The sequence below is a fragment of the Archocentrus centrarchus genome, chromosome 9 (genome assembly GCF_007364275.1).
Source record: "Archocentrus centrarchus isolate MPI-CPG fArcCen1 chromosome 9, fArcCen1, whole genome shotgun sequence".
Lineage (NCBI taxonomy): Eukaryota > Metazoa > Chordata > Actinopteri > Cichliformes > Cichlidae > Archocentrus > Archocentrus centrarchus.
The window spans coordinates 26,085,479-26,106,116 of NC_044354.1; the positions used below are offsets into that span (position 1 = coordinate 26,085,479).

Below are 20,638 nucleotides of genomic sequence, written 5' to 3' on the forward strand. Positions count from 1 at the left end.
TTAATTAAACACCTGCCTGAGGGGAGGAGCTCCTGACTACAACCTGAGCAGCAGTGCTATCTCTAAGGATACATTATCATACATAAACCAGAGTGAAAAAAATAAAACTTATACTAAACTATCTTTTATTTTTGTTTAATTTACTATAAAATTTTGTTGGAAAATGTAAATAAGGGTAACGCGAGTAACAATGTTTTAAAAGATTCTGTTATAAACTACTTTTTGCCTCCAATCCTCTCTAAATGATGACAGATACAAACACATGCTGTCAGATAAACAAGAAGATTGTCAAGGACGTGAGCCAGTGTTCAGTTAAGACTTCTTCAAGTCCTCCAATCACATTTTGGATGGGTGGGCTTAAGCGCTCGCACGGAGCCAACATGTTTGCTGTGTTTTTCCGGTCCAGCCAACCTGGCTAACTAGCTTGGGTATCGGCGGTGGTAAGTTGACGAGAGCCTTGTCAAAATTAGCCGCAGCACAGTACCGTGCAGGCGTTTTTATGCCACCGAGGCGTTTAGCGCTGCGCGCATCGCCTTCTGAGAAACCGGAGAGTGGGATTTTAAGACTGGGGTAACTATTGAAGCGATCGGAGCGGGTTTGTCGACTTTGAAGCGTGTTGTTTTGTGTAGCTTCGTTAGCCAGCGGCAGCCAGAGCTCAGTTTGGAAGAGTTCGTCCAAGATGCTAGCTCATTCTGGTGCCCGTGCTGGAGTAAAAGACACAGACAGCGGGCATCTTCGTTCAAATGAAACGCTACATTGTTGAGAACTGTGTGGTGACATTTTGTGAGAGTTGATACAGTGTGTCCTGTGTGTATCTGCCTAGCTGATGGTAGGTAGAAAGTAGCGCAGCTTGACTGTTGCGCATAGGAGGCTTTTTCGTGGATCACAACAAAAGGATTTTTGATAACAAGCTGGCAGCTAGCTTACTTAAGCTAACGTTAGCTGCCTTAGCTAGATGAGGGCTGCTTCGCAAGCTGCCTGCAGCTCATTGAATTTCGTTAGCTAGAGCTTCGTGCATTTCCCTTTTATCTTAGATTATTGCTGAATTTTGCGAGCTAGCTGTGATGAACCGATTTGGTGGTGCATGGACTCAGGCAGCCTCCCCCTCCTTCCCCACAGGCAGCTAGCAGCCGGCCTTCCAAAGCCAGTTGTGCTAGCATAGGGAGGCTGTCATTAAATACTTAGACTCATCTGAGAGCATTCACTGTTTTACCCCCAGCTGCTTATGTTTGTTTCAGCACACGGAAGAGACCCACCGCGTGTTTTAGCGTTATTATTTTACAGACTATAGTGAGTTGAGGTGCCAGGCAGTGTTTGTGACGAGCTAACATGAGGGGGGGGCATTTCTTAACTTCACTCAAGAAGCAGCTCTGCTGACCAAACAGCCCTACTGTTCTGTTTGAAGTAACACTGAATAATGCAACAATTTGTAAAAGATTTGAGCCAAACCTTTTCTCTATATTTAGCTTCCAAGGAGCCAGACTTTCTTGTCGTTTCTTAAAGTGGTCTTGAGCAATAGTTCTACCGGCTTTCTGAAGGTATTTCCAAGTGTTTCTTTGGCTATTGGCTTCTTTCCTTTTCTTTCCTTTACTTTTCTTTTCTTTTTTAAATCCATTTTCAATCCAGTCCTTGTACCTGACCATTTTCAAAGAAGTGTTGTTTTTGTATGTTAAGCCATTTAATACTGACCTATGAATTGATTCAAACTTTTAAACAAAGGCACCTAAGTCAAGGGATGAACCAGTATTTGTCTACACAAAATACTAGTTCATCCCAGTAAGTTGTCTCTAACAGACAACTTGAATCTATGAAAAGTGCCAAATAGTGTTTTTGCACCAACAAGTTGATTGCCTAAGAACTATTAGCTGAAAACTTGGCATATATCAGCACTGTGTGTAGTGTGTCCTTCAAAAAAATGGAGAAACTATACAAGTGGAGGACCAAAGATGAAGTGGCAGGCCTAAAAAAAACCCAAAAAACTAACTACAGCAGATGAACAATATCAGAAAGTCGTGTCCTTAAGAATTACTGTAAACTGAAATCTCATCAGAAATGGTCTGAGTGGAAGAGTGGCTGTCAAGAAGGCATTCCTAAGGAAGGGAAATGGGGAGAAAAGGCTGGGGTATACCACGCTACACAAGAACTGGACTGAAAATCAGTGGCAACAGGTCTGATAGAGTGAATCCATTGAAATGTTTGGTTCATATCAATATTTATGGAGGCGAGGTGCAACAGTGAGTGTATGTGTGTGTGTAGCATCTGTAACATACAGCAGAGGTTCTATCATGGTTTGGGGCTCCATTTCAGCCAGTGGTGTTGGTGGGATTGATGGAATTATAAAAACAGGGAAAAAAAACTCTGATTTGATCCACCATGCAGAACTATCTATAAAGTGTCTGATTAGCAACAACTTCATTTTTCAGCATGACAATAATCCCAAACACACTGTCAATACAATAAACTCCCTGGCCTCTCCCAATTGGCCTCCCTGGAGCCTGAACCTCAACATTTTTGAAGCAGTGTGGGAACACCTTGTCAGAGAACAGAAAAAACAGCAGCCAACATCCAAAGAAGAGCTTTGAATGTCCTTGAAGACGCCTGGAGAACTATTTTTGAAACTATTTAGAAATTAGAAGAAAGCTGCCTGAGAGAGTTCAGGCTATGTTGAAGAATAATAATTGAAGAATAATTGCCTTATATGTTGTATTTCTGTTTATGTTTGCACCTATTTCCTATTTTCCTAGCAAAAACAAAGAAATGGGGGCTGGCTCAAGACTTTTGCATATTACTGTAAATGCCTTTTATTTTTTTAAGGATAAATGTAAATATATCTGTCTTATTTTGTTTGTAATGATGTATTTTGTGTGCCTCTCTTCCAAGGTGTCCATCTCATTTGAGTATACACTGCTAGCAGTGGCATCCACTCTGAGACTCAGCGGTCACTAGAGGGGCTCCTGAGAGCAAGGGAAAGTGTAGCTCCCGGTCCCCTCTTGTCTGTGTGTGAGAGAAAGCTTGCGTTAAGTCCTGTGGAGACTCCTGGCTTGTCCAGTTTAAAATGTCCTCCATATTGCCATTCACCCCTCCTGTGGTGAAGAGGCTTTTGGGCTGGAAGAAATCGACCAGCGGCCCGGGAGGAGCGGGCAGCGGGGAGCAGAACGGGCAAGAGGAGAAGTGGTGTGAGAAGGCTGTGAAGAGCTTAGTAAAGAAGTTGAAGAAGACAGGCCAGCTAGATGAGCTAGAGAAGGCTATCACCACACAGAACGGCAACACCAAGTGTGTTACCATCCCCAGGTACAATGCTTAACTGTTGATTCTGCTTTTCCTTGTTTCTGTGACTAAAAGCTTTCTGCAGTTAGCAGAAGCTGTTCTTGCACATAGTTTTTTTCTTAAGTCTATTTTGTGTGGGTTCTTCTTTGTTTTGTTTTTGTTTTTTGTTTTTTTTTTTGTGGAAATCTACAAAAAATGTGAAAATTTCCTTTTTAGGGGTTGAAAAAAAATGAGCTGAATGAAAAATAATTGCTTTTTTTTTTTTTCTTCAACTATATTTGGTGTTGCAGTCTGTATTACTCCATGGGAGAGAAACATGAAAAACTCAAAAGATGTGTCTCTTTGTCAGTCAGCCTTGATGACCCAGACTTGCATTCAGTAGGAACACAGTGTTAATACAGACATCTTTTGCTGATGTTTCACCAAGTACCACGTCGGATGTTTGTATGTCTATAGATAACTGGGCTTTATCTCCTGAGAACTGTTCTAGGCCATCTATGCTTTAGAGATAGAGTAGCTGGTAGTTAGTGGCCTAAACTGCCCTGTCTGCCACTTTGACAGGTGTCTCTTGAGCATTAGGTTGTAATCACAGTTTCCTACAGTAGAAAGGTCATGAATGTCATGATCTGGAAGCTTCTGTGGTTAATGTACAAAAATTGATTTCCTGCTTTGTCTTGAACCAGACAACTGCAACTTAAAATGTCAGTTTAGAGATCCCACTAAAATCACCAAGTCTAATACATGTTGTGTATTTGTAGCTTGTAACATGTAGAATTTGTTACTGTCCTGTTATTCAGAAGCAACTACTCTCCATTTGTCTTCATTCCACATTTTGCCCGTTTTTTTGTCAGTGTTTTGAGAATGTCTGGAAGTTTTTTGTTTTTTGCCAAGGTTGCCTCTTCCACCCCCCACCCCCCCTTCTTTTGTGCCATTGTGTGTCTTCAGTGTTTGTTTGAATGTCTCCAGATAAGTTCTGACATAAACAACCGTAGTGAGAGAGTTATTTTGAGTTTTTGATACAATGCCACAATGTGAAGAATGCCCTTTGTCTTACTCATTGTGTGTGCTAGCAAATTCCATGTTTTGTTTTTTTTTTTTTTCCCCTTAATTCTGTTAAAAAGGCTTCTCTTATTTGAAGTTCCCATCTTTCATTTCCACAGCCAAAAGTGAATTTGATGTCTTTATTTTGCCATGAGACTCCAATAAAAGAGGCCTTTTAGTGTTCACATACCCATACTGATATTTCTGAATGAGTCATGTCCCATGTTTATCATTTGTTTTTTGTTTTTGTTTTTGTTGTTTTCTCTGTGCACAGCAATTGCTCTGAAATATGGGGACTGAGTACACCAAATACGATAGAACAGTGGGATACATCAGGCCTATACAACTACCCTGACCAAACCAGGTGACTATCTCAACTATTGTGTATACAACTTTGATGTGGGCGAGTTGTCATTAGTGTCGGAGGTGACGGACGTTGAGAACATCTTTGTTTCTCGTCAATCTATCTCATTACCTCCCCTACCTGGCCATATTATGTGTCACCCCCTCCTGTGTTCTACCTGTCTCACCACCATCTCCTGTCTGCTGTTCAATCAGATCCCTGGATGGCCGCCTGCAGGTCTCCCACAGGAAGGGCCTTCCCCATGTTATCTACTGCCGCTTGTGGCGATGGCCGGACCTTCACAGCCACCACGAGCTGCGGGCCATTGAGGCCTGTGAGTATGCCTTCCACCTCAAGAAGGATGAAGTCTGCATCAACCCTTACCACTACCAGAGGGTGGAGACCCCAGGTGAGAGAAATCTGTTCAGAGAGCATTTATTTCTGAAAATGTGCTTCATGGTTGTTTTATCGTGGCTGTTTAAACGCATGAAGTTGTACTGAATGGTGAGTGGATGCACTTTAAAGCCGTTTTTCTAAATCTGTAAATCTCTTCTGACAATTTATCCAACACTGTAGTGTTGCCTCCTGTTCTCGTGCCAAGACACTCAGAAATCCTGCCAGAGCTGCCACCTCTAGATGACTACACTCATTCCATACCTGAGAACACAAACTTTCCTACAGGAATCGAACCTCCAAACAACTATATACCAGGTGAGTTTGCCTTTCATATTTACACCACGTCCGGAAAGAAAATGTGATGTGAGTGAAGACATGCTTCCAAGATTTTAATAAATTCATAATGCGTCATCTTTTTGTGTCTTCCTCCCTGCATCATTTCAACAGAAACGCCTCCACCAGGCTACATCAGTGAGGATGGAGAGGCCAGTGATCAACAGATGAATCAAAGTATGGACACAGGTACCCTAGACTAGCACATCCTTCTCCTTTTTATGTCTGTCTGTCTCACCTCACCAGCGAGATGTCACACCTGTCCATCAGTATTTGAAAGTGATAAGGAAGTGTTACAAAGTCTGTCTTAGGACCAAATCTCAGTTCTCCACCTTGACTCTACCTGTTACCCTCTGTTATGCTGCATAGGGTTAAAATCTGTACTATACCTCAATTTCCAAAAGGATTGTTGTGGCTTTCACACTGGAAAGCAAATAGACCAGTTTTATGGTATCATCTTGGCTTTTCTTTGCAAGTCACCAGGTTCATTCTAAGATCCAGCTTTTAGCCATTTTTAAGCCATCTTGTTTCCTTGTTAGGTTCTCCTGCAGAGCTCTCCCCCAGCACTCTGTCTCCTGTCAATCACAGCATGGGTAAGCGTTGTTTTTAACTCTACTCAATCAAACGTATAACTGAATATATTAAATCTGACAAATCGGAGTGGAAAAATGTAAAAAATAAAGTGACCATATTGAAAACATGTGTAGAAGGGCAGGCAGTAATGACATGAGTGAAAGATTGTTTGATAAGCAGGCAGGAAGCTGACCAGTGAAAGGTCTTTGAAGTAACTTTCACATTAAATTATGATTGGAAAGTGGATTAATAGTGGCAGTTTTAAAAGATGGGAGACACAAAACCCGTGGAAAGCATCTAACAGATAAGCTCAACAATGGAACTCGCTGAAATTGAAAACCGACTCAACAAAACTACATCTGTTTGAAAGCAGTTAGCAGGCTGGGAGACCATACGTTTGGTTTGAATGTAGGCGACAAATCCATCAACAAGAAAGCAGATGGACTATAATAACAGTAATGATGATGATACTAATAATGATGATAAATTAGTGAGGTGGTGGTTTTGGATAGTTCTTGTATTTGCCTGTCAGTGGAAGAGCAGACACGTCTTTTGCATGAGAAAAGCTTTCAGTGCTGCTGTTTGCTCTTCTTCCAATGAAGACATTTTCTGTAATTCTTATAAAACTGATGCTATAGTTCCACCTATGATAAACTCTTTAAAACAACCTCTCATCACACTATAAAACACAGCTGTAGCTGCCTGTATAGGTCACTAATTGGTCTGGCCAACTGGACGACCACAAGCCTGTAGGCTTGAAGCCTAACAAGTCATGTTCTGTCATGCTTGTGCTCTTGCAAATCACATGAAACTCGAGCTATTTTTCAAGAAAAAAGTTTGCTATGTAGAGTGTAAGAGTGTGTAGCAAAGTTTTGCTGGCATAAACCTGACTCAGTCTCTCCTGTAGACCTGCAGCCAGTGACTTACTCAGAGCCGGCCTTCTGGTGCTCTATAGCGTACTATGAGCTGAACCAACGCGTCGGGGAGACGTTTCACGCCTCTCAGCCCTCGCTGACAGTGGATGGATTCACAGATCCGTCAAACTCTGAACGTTTCTGCCTGGGCCTGCTGTCTAATGTTAACAGGAACGCCACTGTGGAGATGACCCGAAGGCACATAGGTACGGCACCGATTTACATATGTTGGCTGTATAAATGGTCCGTAAGAAATTTGTGGCAGTTTTGTTTGAGCTTTCAAATGACCTTCCTCACATATTCACCCAACGGGTTCTGTGTGTGTTTACAGGAAGAGGAGTGAGACTCTACTATATTGGAGGAGAGGTGTTTGCTGAGTGCCTGAGTGATAGCGCCATCTTTGTCCAGAGTCCAAACTGCAACCAGCGGTATGGTTGGCATCCAGCAACAGTGTGTAAAATTCCTCCAGGTGAGATGCTTAGGATGGCCCGCTGGAGTAATGTAGGAAATAAGATGATAAAGGTTTCTCTCTCTCTCTGGATATTATGTAACGTCCTGCTTTAAGGTGAAAACAGCAATTACAGCCCCAGTGTCACAGCTTCCATAGCAACCTTTCAAAGCACCACTGAAGTACAGTCCACTTCTCTGCCATGTACTCAGAATGCTAATTTACAGTATGTCAGAATAAAAAGGCATTTAAAGGAGTTCTGTGAAATGGTGAACTGAGGAATAAAAGCTGCTAAATGAACTGAATCGCTGATCGAAACCACTTCCAACCAAAGGCTTGTTGTGTTTAGTCTTTTTTCCATCGGCGAGAACCAACAGCCCGTTTTTCTCTCTTCTTTCAGGTTGTAATCTAAAAATCTTTAACAACCAGGAATTTGCAGCTCTGCTGGCTCAGTCAGTCAACCAGGGCTTTGAGGCCGTCTACCAGCTCACCAGGATGTGCACCATCCGCATGAGCTTTGTTAAAGGTTGGGGAGCTGAGTACAGGTGAGCACCAGTGTTTAGACTGCATGTTTGTTTGAACTAAGATTTCTAGTCATACTTGGCACTAATTTAGTGACTTAATATGAGGAACTTTAAGGGTTAATCTTACTGGAGCCTCACACACTGAACTTTAAAGCAGCCTTTGGGCTACAGAGTCAAGGATTCAAAGGAAAGTTTTGCTTTCTCAGTAGTAAATATGCTCCTGGTGACTAATTTATTAGTCAAACTTCAGGAGCAAAAAAAGAAAATCAGACTTGTGTAAATGTGAGAAATTCATAGACCAGCCAAAACTGAGGCCAAATTAAATCTAGACAACTGTGTAACATCTTAGACTCAACCATAGACAGGATATGGATCATTAATGGTTAATAGTTTAACCAATTATTTCTGTTGCTGACTAGCAAAGGCAGTAACCTTTTAAAAATTTTATATGCATGTAGCTTGAGCTTATTATTAGTGACAGCAACAAATGTTTTTTCAAGGGATACAAATGGTTCAGTTCATTTCAGGAGTGTTTGCTGGATGGGGAGTGGGAGTCAGATTTAGTGTCACGCATTGCTTTCACAATAAATTTCAAGTAGAGAGCTACAAACCACACCATCCTCTTCCTGGCTGCAGAAATGCATGCTTCACATAAACAACACTCATCCTGAAGCATCATAAGTCACATGTCGTGAGGCATGAAAAGGCTACGTCAGCTCATAAAAATATCTTTATTTTCCAGGCGGCAGACTGTCACAAGCACTCCTTGCTGGATCGAGCTGCATTTGAACGGTCCCTTGCAGTGGCTGGACAAAGTTCTGACCCAGATGGGTTCCCCGTCTGCACGCTGCTCCAGTATGTCCTAAAGCAGCAAAGGAAACCCCCCTGGAAGAAGAAAAAAAAAAAAAAAAGCCCATTACAAAGATCATTAAATTCTAAACTTGTGAGTCCTTTCATTTAAAAAAAGGAAACCCCACAGAATGATTTTTCTGTGACATAGTTCATAGTATTTGTGGCCCAGTTCCACATCCCTCTTAACTTTACACACATACACGCAGATACAGACTTTTGAGTAAAACAACAACAAAAAAAAAAATTGGCACTTTGTTACCCATCTGTCATGCACCTTGTTAAAATTGTTTTACCCCCAAATCCTTGATATTAGATCTATTTGTGGTACAAATAAAATGTATATTGGTTTTTAGTCTGGGAAGTAGGGGAGATACCAAAAATATCTGTGAATAGTTTCTCAGTATTGAAGATTGCTTGTATGAGTAACATGATCTGTTTTTGAATGCTAAACCTTTTTTTGTTTTCTTTTGTTTTGAGCCCACCCCAAACATTGTTAACATAAGTTTACTTTTCTCTGGGAAACTTGGCCCCATCTCTTGTCAGGGGAAGGTGGCTTGGTGAAGAAATGATGGCCTTGGTGGCCGTTCCCCTCTCAAGGAAACGCCACATAGTGTTTTTAAAAAAAAAAAAAAGATTGAATTGTCTTTGCCAGAATGACCTCCCCGCACACCCCTTATTTTATTTTTATTATTTTTTTTTTTTTAACTCTTGATGGGTGTCGTTCTAAGACATTCCTCTTAACGGACAAGAGAGTGTTGGTTAAATAAATATTTCAAAAACTAAGTGCTAACTCAGTCTGACAAGAGTTTATGATTTTTGTCATTATATGGCACCCTTACGTGTCCTTGGTTTAGTTGATTTACATCACCACTGAGCAGCCTGGTATGGATGCTGAAGAGGTGGTGGGCCAGGCTTTGCAGGTGCACTGGGCAGGGACCAGAGAATATCAGCTGTTAATCAAAAAAGAAGTGTTTTTTTTTTTTTTTTTTTTGACAGACTCTGGGAGTCCCGGGACTCTCCGAGGTGAAGCATAGAGCAGTTCACCGGGAGAATTTGAAGGTTTCACTGAATTCATTCTGTTTAGCCTATATCCCCATTGTTTTGCTACTTTTGTATTCTCATGTATTTTTATATATAAATATACTTAAAATTTCTGTCGTTCACTTTTTATTAAAATAATATTTTAAAGACCACAGTTGTTTCTAAAGCGACAAGGAGGCCATGGATCATTCCTTCATTTTTCCCAAAATTTCTAAGCAGCTCTTTGTCTTGGATTTAAAAAAACAAAAAAAACAAAACAAACAAAAAAAAAAAAAACAAGAAAAAAAAACTATCACTGCCACACATGATGTGCAGCCTGTATCTACCCTCTGTCTCTTCTGAAGAAATCTGGTGCATTTAAAGTACACTAAAACAGCAACAGATTTGCCTGAAATCAGCTTTTCTGTCATGGTTTGATTCCAGCAGCATGTAAAACTTTGTAATGGCCATTTATTCATTCAGCCCCCCCCCCCTTTTTTTTTTAAAAAAAACAAAAAAAAAAACACATGACCTCTTGTAGCCTTCTGGTGCTTTAGTCAAGCAAGTTAATGTGATCCAGATATAATCGGCTTTCAAAATGTTACAGGAACATCGAAAAAGTTTGTATTTTCTCCCGTGGGAAGAGCGAATGTGCCTGCACACTGGGACATTCTGTGTTAATGTTTGTATCGTACTTGTTCTGTCTATAAAATACAGTATGTACAACAGGACTTTATAGCCTGAACTCATCATGTGGCTGTTGCGAGTTTAACATGTCCCCACCCCTAAAAATACGTTTACCATATGGCAGTAGTGATTGTACTTTAAGTGCACCTAGTGAAGTTTGGATTTGGGGAACTGAACCAAGTGTTAGGGTCCAGTGTTACATTGTTTTGACTTTGGCCTACAACATATGAATGTGAAAAAAAAATTACATCACAAAAACTGATGTGGACCAGAACATGCATATACATATATACAAACAGTAGTACAGTATGTGTGTATTTAACATAATCTTTTTGCAAAGCAGTCAGTACAGTAGATGTGGCAGTTGTTTTCCCCAGTCGAGGGCGGTATTGATAGCAGTTTTTTTTGTTGTTTTGTTTTTTTTTTTTGTTTTTTTTTTCCCTGACCATAAGCTTCTCAGGCGTGCGCATATTATGCAGACTTCATAAAACACTAATAAAGATTTTTATTCTCATGATTCAATGTCTTGTGTTTATTAAGTAGAGAAATTGAGGACATCTGTTGAGATACACTGACCCCCCCATGGCTCCCAAAGTGGGGGTAAAATCACTGATTATAATACATTCTCAATTGCTGAAAAAAAGGATCTTCTGTGTCCCAGTGGTTATTGCTAAGAATAATAATACCTCTTGACATTAGAAAAAGTTACTATCATCGTAATAACTGTGCTGCTTGCTGTTCCTGTCACGCTCCAGGGTTTTCTATCAGCCACAAGACTTTTTCCTCAGCTGCCCGCACATTGGAGAAGTTTGGTTGCTTTCTTTCAGACAAGCTTCTAAAACGGTGTAAATGGTGTATATAAATCTAATATAAATATAAATGATGTTCTCCTGAGCCAAGCAGCGAGTAAGAGCTACGGCGATATAAGGAAAGCTTTGTCACACAACCCTGGAGCCAATCATCTTCACCAGCTGCAGGTACGTCAGCAGTTGGTGCTGAGGCTCCGCCTACTCCCGCTAACCCCACCACCAATCACAGGAGAGCGCCTCCGGATGTAAACAGTATCAGCTCCAGCTAACACACAGCTAGCTGCTTGTCGGGACAAAATGGCATTTACCCTATACTCCCTCATTCAAGCAGCGATTCTGTCGTCAATGCTGTCGCTGTACTACACGAAGAAATATTTCTAAGTAAAAGTAAGCCTCTGTAATTAAACGTTTAAGCTGGTCACAACGCATTTAGTATGAAAGTGGCTTAGCCCTTAAGTGGGCTAATGCTAAAACAGAGCATTTAAGGATAATAGTTGCGGTGTAGCTTTATTTAAGTTGCTGCACAGCCTTCTATCTGCCTGACAGAAAGACTTGTGTTGTTTTTAGTTACTATATTTTATACCTTTAATTTCGACTGTGATGTAACCAAACTGTCGTTACCTGGCTGTTTCCAGTTGGCTGGGGAGTGGACCAAAGTGTCGGAGGATTTGGCGATGAACCAGGCATCAAAGTGCAGCTAATGAACCTTATCCGCTCTGTCAGGACCGTGATGAGAGGTGGGTGTCCACTCTACCACACACACACAGACGCAATATAAACACAGTATTGATTCACACAAACTTAAGTTGTCTTGGCTCAGACCATGTACTGTCCCGCCCTGCAGTGCCTCTGATCGCTGTGAATTCAGTCTGCATCGTGCTGCTGCTTCTCTTTGGATGAATAAGTTTGAGAGTGGGGACCGGACAACCAGTCAAACATCTCCATCGCTCTAGGACCCACTGAAGAAACTGTCTGTGACACACACACACACTGTCCTCTTCAACCCGGACATGAATGTTGTCTGTATATTTCTACACAGAGTTTTTTTTGTTAAGGTCTCTTCGCAGCCAATAAAAATGACTAATGCTCTTCGTTTTGAATAAAACAATGAAATGCTATATAGTTTTGCACTTTTTCAAAAATCTGATAAGAATAAATATTATTACACTGAACTAATTGATAATTGGTCAGAAGGGCCGACTGTAAACAGCTGTAACTTATACTCTAGAACATGTCAGATAATGTAACGAATATGTGATGATGTAGAAATGCTCGACAATAAATACTTTTTTAAACCTTCACCGAGCGCGAGTTTCGTTGCTGATGAGTTGAAGGCGTGCTGTCCCAGAGCGTTTTGCTGTACTCGGAAACAGCGTTGAATGCAGTAGAACTAACCTTTGCTGAATGGTAGCTGTCATAGTACATGTATATTCTGAAGTGATAATTGGACTGCACAGAGTTGTGGCCTCACTGTCTGTTCATGTGTACTTTACCGTCGGCAACGATACGTGTCAATATTACTGTAGGTAATACTGGACTTATACAGTGAGACCACTGGAGGGCAGTGTACACAAATTCGGCCAGGGTATGTAAGCCTTGAGTACAGCTGTATGGTGGTGGCCATGGAATGAATTTTAAAAAAAATGTATTCAGTTTTCCTCTAGGCGCGGCACCTTCCAAAGCAAATTGTAAGAAGTGTAGTTTAAAAACTGCAGGCATTTTAGTTCGTGCCATTCATGATTACAAGCATGTTAACTTTTTCTTTGAAAAACTTATTAGACGACTGAAAATGCTAAGGAAAACAGTGAGGTCCAACAAAAATATCAAGACGTAAGATGTAAAAATGGACCAACAATGGGATGGGACGTAGTCGTCTTGTGCTTTTAATTTGGAGGAGGTTTGAACCGGAAGTGACATGTTTGTCCCTGAACGTGAACCTGTGCGCGTGACCGTGTCGGTGAGCTTTAAGCCGTTAATGATCCTTGAACGGGTAGCGATGACCAACGAGGGCAACAGAAAGCCTCGGTTTATACCTGTAACTGCTTCACGACTGATAACATCTTCCTGGATGAATACAGGCTCCATGTTGCTTTGTGTCCGAGCAGCAGTTCAAGCTGGAGTACCGCGCAGTGAGTGACGCTAGTCTGCTACATGCTGACGTGAGCAGTAGTACCTGTAGTGGTCGCTTTGTGAGCTAACAGGTGTGCATTGTTTGCTAATTATTGCTGCGCAGCTGCTGAGGAAGTGGAGCTGTGGCACGGCCGACAGTTTGAAAGACGTCCTCCACAAGGTAAGAAGTCCGCGGGTGTAGTTGTGTTACCCGCAGTCTGTACGTGTGTCACGGCTCCGTCAGGACAGTAAACACTGTCACACTGGGGGGACTCGACTTCCTGCTGGGGAGCTACAACAGACCAAAAGCAACAATAAACTGCGTCTGTGATCTGTAAAAAAAGAGTAAAATGTGAATAGACAGAGGTTTTAGGCATGAAAAGCTAGTAACACTACAGCATTTTGCCCTAACAGCACATCAAATGGAAAGCCGCAATTAAAAGCTTTGCTAATTATCTTTACAAATATCAGAGAGCTATCTATTATGGTATCAAGAAGTGTTGCTTTATAGAGAAGTAGTAACTTCTAAATCAATTTTTGGAAACAGTGGGCATACATTTTGGCATTAACTTGGTACTGCAGTATCCGATCTTGTTACATCCAAAGTTTAAAGTATTTTAAGATTATTGTCCTTTTTTAAAAAAAAGTTCATTTCACAACAATGTAGAATATAAACATGGCCCAGCTGTCTAGTTGGTCTTATTTCTGAGTCCTTGCAGAGGGATGCTGTCAGAGAATGAAGGTACAGTTTAGTACGGTGGGATGTGTTCATTCGATAGCTTCCTGTCATTTTGCTGGGGGTATACAGTATGTGTGGATTTGTGTTCAAATATGAACAAAACAAAACTAATCTGCTGATGATGGAACTCATTGTGGATGTGAATGATGAGTTCAGTAGCTGTCATTAGTAGCTACTATTGGAGCTGTGTGGAAAAATAAAATTCTGTCTGTAACTGGAACAACTGTGATTACTCAGCTTATGGTTGTATTTGTTGGCCTAATCTTTAATTATCTGTTCCAAATCTCTTCCAGGTCTTTCTTGGGGTAAAAGAAGTTTTGCAAACCCCACACATCTGGTCATGCAGGCTATTTCCAGCTGCAAAGTTTGGTTTCCTCCTACTTCTTGCTACTGTGACTGGCAAAAGGAGGTGCAGAGCTCAGCATTGATCAGCTCAGATAGTTTCATGGAAGCTTTTACTATATTGCACATTAGCTCTAAGTCCTGAATGCAGTTTTCCATAACATAACAGACCATACCTTTTTATGTCATGTAAAACACAGCAGGCCATATGCAAGAACCAGTCACAAGAACTGAAACTGGTTTAAATGATTTAAAGAACATGTCAGTCTTATATTCATAAGTGTCCTACTGTGTCAGGCCAAACTGTTTGATGGGGAAATGGAGTTTAGAGCAAAACATACATAAGTGAGTTTATGCAAAATCAGAAAACAAATTAAGAGAAAATGATGAAAATATGCATCTCCAGACTTCCACTGTTAAATTAAATGTGTTTGTCAAAAGTAACTTCACAAGTAACAAGTTCGTGCCGACCACAGCCCTGGATCCAAATGCATCAGCACAGTCAGTATCTTAAAAGGTTAAACTCCTTAAGAAGTTTGAAGATAAACCTAAGCAGCATTTTCCCAAATCAAACAGTCTGATAGTTTTAAAAGCTTGTGCTTTAAGAAAGTGTGAAAATTTGCTGTGAAAAGGCTCATTCTTATTTCTGGTGTGGTGATGTGATGCAGACATTACTAAACAGCAGTGAACAGATGTCGTCGCATTGACAGAAAATACGATTGTTTTCTTAAAAAAAAAAAAAAAAAAACTACATGTGACTGCGTCGTGCCTTCATAGATTAAATCTGTGTAAACTGTAAATGCAGTAGACTTAATAAATGTGGAAAAACTGGGATATATTGAAATTTCTTTTATCTTTCTTAAGACATCTTAGGCTGTTCATCTTTTTGTAGATGATGTGCTCATTAAATGAGAAAATAAGAATGTTTCCTGAATATTAAAAGATTTGTTTTCATGTATGTTATTATGCAGTAGTTTTACTAATTTGTCCCACTTAAAATCAAATTGGACTGTATGCAGACTGTATGAACTAAATGACTTTGCCACCAGTTTACATCAGGACTTAGAGATAATGTGCAATATAACAAAGGTTTCCATGAAACTATCTGATCCGGTCATGCTGAGCTCTGTTCCTCCTTTTGCAGCTGCATTAACAGGAGGAAACCAAACTGCAGCTGGAATATCTGCATGACAGATGTGGTGGGTTTGCAAAACTTCTTTTACCCCAAGAAAGATCTGGCAGAGATTTGAAACAGATAATTAAAGCTTAAGCCATCATTTCCAATAACAAGGCTCTCTATATATGGCACTTAACAAAGGGAGGACCAGCCCATAATGTGAGATAACATAATTGATATTTTATGAGTAGCAGCTGAGCTAACAAATCAAAAATCATGACCTTAAGCGGCTAAAATCTTTGCAACAGTTGCATTACTAACAGACTGAAAGTGAACCGTATGACGCTCTGTTTAGATTTCCCAGGAAGTGGACAGGCGACAGCGTCTAAATGTGACATCTGCTGAAAGAGTTGCTGCTATCAAAGATGTGTACCAGCCTCTCCATCCTCATGTCTATCATCTACAGGTAGTCACTGCACCGTCATTAGCATTATTATTAGTGTGACATTAACACCTTGTTAAAACACGTTTGCACTCCACTTCCCCTCAGGAGTCCTACCTCGCTCCAGAGTTCAAGCAGATTCTTGAGTACTGTCAGAGCGGCCGTGCCACTGAAGAAGGTCTCTTAGGCTTGTTGGAGGAACAGGCAGGTAAGCTGGGAAGTGCTTTTAGCTCCTCTCAGGGGCAGAGATTAAAATATGAAGTGATAACTCAATTTGAATGCAAAGAAATTATATCCACTGAAGTGGTGAAGTGGTTAGCCTCATAGCAAGGAGGTCCTGGGTTCAAATCCACCTTGACCTTTCTGTGTGGGTTTTCTCTGAGTTTCCAGTTTCCTGCTGCAGTTAGTGGGGTTAGGTTATTTGGTGATTCTCAACTGCCCGCAGGTGTGAAGGTGAAGGTGAGTGTGAATGGTTGTCCGTCTCTCTGTGTTAGCCTTGCAACGGGCTGGCGACCTGTCCAGGGTCGCCCTATGACAGCTGGGATAGGCTCCAGCCCTCCCACGACCTTTACAAGGATAAATGGAGGAAAATGGATGAATTTGAGCTACTGATTTATAACAAATGCAAAGCAGTGATTGGAGAAACGCTGAAGAACGGACTAGAATCACAGGCACCCAGGCATTTTATTGTCATTAACCCTTCTTTGTGTTGGTGCTATAATTTTATGAGCATCGTTGACTCCTCTGTTGTTTCCTCTGTGTTGCAGCTCCAAGAGTATATCGGTTCCCTGTGTTCAAGAAGAGCTTCTGTGAGGAGCTGGTGGAGGAGCTAGAGCACTTTGAGCAGTCTGCAGCCCCTAAAGGAAGACCCAACACCATGAACCACCTATGGGGGTAATAAATTCTTCTGAAATCTCTGAACACAACCCTTAACTGTGTCCTTAGTCATACATATTCCATGTTTGTGCTATACATTTGGAGAGTGCTGCTATGGTTGCATTGCTCATGTAATTTAATGGAAATCTATTACATGAAGAATGCAAAAACTTATGAACTCATGAATTTTCATGAAATTTTGGGGGACATTTATTCAATATAGTGCACACTTAAAAAAACAAAAAAAAAAAAAAAAAAAAAAATATATATATATATATACACATGCATACATACACACACACACAGTTTTAATTTCTTTTTTTTTGAGTATTTCAAGCTTCAGATTCAAATTCAGTAGAAGGATTTGAACCCTACGTGTATTTGAAAAATGATACAAAGATACGGTTAGTGTGCTTTTATCTATGCCTAAGCGCTTTTTATCTAACAGTCACACACATGCACACTCACTCGGGGTTCAATCAAAGGATGCTGCCATACATATGCTGAAGGAGCCGGGGAGCAATCGATTCACCTTCCGATTGGTAGACAAACCTGCTCTACCAGCTGAGCTACAGCTGCCTCCAAATTTAGAATTTGTTGTTTGTTTTAATGAATGTAAGCTCATTTTAAATTTGATCAGATCACCATTTATTAAAGAAGTTGTGCCAGAGCATGTTTTCCACTCTGTTGCATCACTTCTTTTTTTAAACAACTCTGTGTTTGGAGCTGAGGAAAGCAGTTCTGAAAGTTACGTGTTTTCCCATTCTGGCCTGGGAGTCAAGGCCTTGTTTTTCATGTTTTGTTTCACAGTGAGTCATTGGTTTTCAGTGGGCAGTGGGGTCTGACTGCAGCACCTGTGTTCATTCCCTATGTTGTGATAACGTTGTTCAGCATGGGTGGTGCCTTCACTCATGTCCAAGTTATCCATACTATCCATACCATCACTGATGCAATGCGATCTTTTTGGGTTTTTTCTTAATAATTTAGCAAATTTTATTGAGGTTTTAGAAGAGGTTACAAGCATTACTTGGCTATGCTGTCTCTGTTGCATTTTTTTTTATTACGTGCAAGGTTTAAAAAATTTGCAAATTATTGTATTTGTGATTTTATTAATTCTGTTAATTTTAGATATGTATTATTTCTGTCCTCAGATTCTTCTTAATGAGCTGGACTTTGACGAGGGCTTCATCACACCTCTCCGTGAGCAGTACTTGATGCCACTCACCTCCCTGCTTTACCCAGACTGTGGGGGGTGCTGTCTGGACAGCCACAAGGCCTTTGTGGTCAAATATGATATGAATGAAGACCTGGACCTGAGCTACCACTACGATAATGCAGAGGTCACCCTGAATGTTTCACTGGGCAAAGAATTCACTGAGGGCAACCTTTATTTTGGTGATATGAGACAGGTGCTGTGATTTATGATTATAATTTTCATGGTGTAGAACTAAAAACATAAAGGTGAAAATGAAGTATATAAATAATAAAATAATCTGAAATGAAATGTATCATTAATAGTAAATTATTAATCACATAAACTATTTGTAAAACCAGAATCAAAAGAAGCACCATGATTTTTGTTTGTGGCTGATCTTTAATATTTTTACCTCTTATTTCTAATGGTGAGAGGATCAGTGATATATGTATTAAGTGGGTTTTTGCCTTCTGCAGGTTCCTGTCAGTGAGACGGAGTGCTCAGAGGTTGAACACAGAGTGACTGAGGGCCTCCTTCACCGGGGTCAACACATGCACGGTGCTCTACCCATCTCCTCTGGCCAGCGCTGGAACCTCATCATCTGGATGAGAGCCTCACAGGAACGAAACAAACTGTGCCCCATGTGCAACAGGACACCCTCGCTGGTGGAAGCAGAAGGCTTTGCCGATGGCTTCACCAAACACTCTGAACCACCGCAGAACATCTCATGCACACTGACATGATGCTTCCAGCTGCTTCTGACTCATGGCTGCACCAGCTGATTATAGAAAGACATTAAAATGAATGAACTCTTATGAAGCAGTTTGAATCTGTTCCAAATTGGAATGATTAATATTTATTTCTTTTATGAATGGTAATAATTCAATTTAGCGTCCCATTTTATGACAGTCTTTCTAGAAGCAAATTTTGCCACTAAGCAGCCATTTTTGGTGGATAATTTAAATAATGCTTCACAATAACTTTGATTTTCAGTCGATAACTGAACATAAATATTGCATGTATAGGATCGTCAGTCAGATCTGATAAAACGATTTAAAACTTTGTCCTGAAACAAGGTTTAAAAAAGCCTTTTTGCCCCTGGAAGTTTTTCTTCTACCAACTTCTTTGCTGTTGGCTGAATTTTTCTGTTTTTCAGTCTTAAAGTGCCTCTGTCTCCGTCATGTCTTTGTTACCCAGTTCGCTCAGTAAAGTCAGAATTCATGCAGGTACATGTGGCATACCGTATCAGTGCATTCGTGTTAAGAAGACAGCATATGTTCTGTCGCAACATTTGTTCTTTTTTAAAATCTGCAGCCACTGATTCATGTGAAAAAGTCCACATTGCTAATCTTGAGCTGTTGCTGTAATCCCCTCGTGTTTCACGTTTTAGCAAGTTGTGCCTCGTCTGTTTTAGATTGGAAAGAATGGATGAACATCTGGGATGATCAACATCTGGCTGCTATAATACTGCTGTATGTCTCTGAGGGGGAAAACACACACAGTCACAGTTTGAAATAATGGAAGTTTAATTACACATTCTGTTAGTTCATTAATATTCTTTGTGTGTAAATGCCTTAGGCTTGTGGTTGAAGTAATGGGTGTCACAGATTTTTAAAGAACACAAATATGAACCTGTTGGCTGCATCGAACAAAATAAATGGATTCTTTTCAACAAACATCACAACATTGTGGCCTTTTGGTTGTTTCTTTTTTTACTCCTGCTTGTGCCTGTGTGGTGTTGAACTGAAGGGAAGTTTGGGGGGGAGGGATCAGGTGCACTGCAGCATATTCAAACACACACCAAAACACAAATGCAACAAAAGGCATGGCTTTAGACAGTAGTTCTGGTTACTAATATAATGCTTTGTTCTGTACACACAAACTTATGTGAACTCATTGTACAATAAGTTGGGGGCCTTGTGTAGTTTGGTTTTAGTGTAATTACAATGATAGTACAATATCAATATATAGCTATTAATAATAAAGATACATTTCCATGACAGAGAGATTACTCTATACAGATACATATTTATGCTTGTTACAGTCCTTTATATTATACAAATACATATATATATAGTTTTCATTATACTATCCGGAGCAAAGTATGCCAAATGGAGCAGTTTAAAATCAGATGCTTTAAACTTTTCCACATGTAGTTATTGCATCAGTCCCATCTCAATGTGTTCAGCTGTCAGTTGTCTGTGCCCTCTTGTGCTGTCTGTGGGTCAGCACTGTCTGCGTTCAGTAGTCTGCCCACACTTGGTTTGGTGGTGTTCAGTCAACAAGATATCGTGTCTCAGCCTTATAATGTAGTCTCACTGCTCATGTCACGGGGCCGGTGGTGGTCGATGTCTGAGTCGTAGTCTGACTCCATCTCGATCTTGACCTGGGGCACCGGGCACGCCATCCCTCGGCCCATAGGCATGGCCGGTGATGAAGGGCAGGAGATCTTCAAGTGGAGGGTGATGCTGAGGAAGGGCAAGGTCCAGTTACCACACACACATACACACCAGGTACTGTACACACCCACAGCCAGAGACACAGAGGGGCTACCAGGAGGGGAGGGGAAGGGTGGTGGACCTTGGCTGTGAGACATCATGACTACAGCAGC

General features: G+C 40.8%; 4 protein-coding genes across 11 annotated transcripts in view; 3 read left to right on the plus strand and 1 right to left on the minus strand.

The window, feature by feature from the left end:
- Window positions 1-318: 318 nt before the first annotated feature.
- Window positions 319-10,228, plus strand: LOC115785563 (mothers against decapentaplegic homolog 2). Of its 6 annotated transcripts, none has more exons than XM_030737295.1 (11): window positions 319-440; window positions 2,881-3,291; window positions 4,583-4,672; window positions 4,867-5,060; window positions 5,228-5,362; window positions 5,495-5,569; window positions 5,920-5,973; window positions 6,861-7,073; window positions 7,199-7,336; window positions 7,716-7,860; window positions 8,582-8,705. In XM_030737295.1, exons 2-11 carry the CDS (start codon window positions 3,056-3,058, stop codon window positions 8,703-8,705), a joined length of 1,404 nt encoding a protein of 467 aa, XP_030593155.1. In that variant the 5' UTR covers window positions 319-440; window positions 2,881-3,055. The 6 variants fall into 6 exon arrangements, with proteins under 6 accessions (XP_030593155.1, XP_030593159.1, XP_030593153.1 ...); XM_030737299.1 differs by having other exon boundaries at window positions 433-570; window positions 5,495-5,557; window positions 8,582-10,228; XM_030737293.1 differs by having other exon boundaries at window positions 433-570.
- A 1,276-nt stretch (window positions 10,229-11,504) lies between these two features.
- LOC115785564 (immediate early response 3-interacting protein 1-like) lies at window positions 11,505-12,508 on the plus strand. Its single transcript, XM_030737300.1, is given in 4 exon segments — window positions 11,505-11,544; window positions 11,547-11,594; window positions 11,843-11,944; window positions 12,052-12,508. Coding segments are annotated over 4 exon segments (246 nt in total). The 3' UTR covers window positions 12,108-12,508.
- Window positions 12,509-13,043: 535 nt separating this feature from the next.
- Window positions 13,044-19,708, plus strand: ogfod2 (2-oxoglutarate and iron-dependent oxygenase domain containing 2). Its single transcript, XM_030737301.1, is given in 10 exon segments — window positions 13,044-13,231; window positions 13,234-13,293; window positions 13,296-13,336; window positions 13,441-13,497; window positions 15,870-15,980; window positions 16,065-16,164; window positions 16,724-16,850; window position 16,938; window positions 17,984-18,241; window positions 18,504-19,708. Coding segments are annotated over 10 exon segments (1,131 nt in total). The 5' UTR covers window positions 13,044-13,122; the 3' UTR covers window positions 18,771-19,708.
- Window positions 19,709-19,744: 36 nt separating this feature from the next.
- slc4a5a (solute carrier family 4 member 5a) overlaps window positions 19,745-20,638 on the minus strand; it is a 51,253-nt gene continuing 50,359 nt past the window's right edge. For all 3 annotated transcript variants that reach the window (XM_030737292.1, XM_030737290.1, XM_030737291.1), the window contains exon 26: window positions 19,745-20,495. In XM_030737292.1, coding sequence (XP_030593152.1) covers window positions 20,330-20,495 — 166 coding nt within the window. In that variant the 3' untranslated portion in view covers window positions 19,745-20,329. The remainder of the gene's footprint in view (window positions 20,496-20,638) is intronic.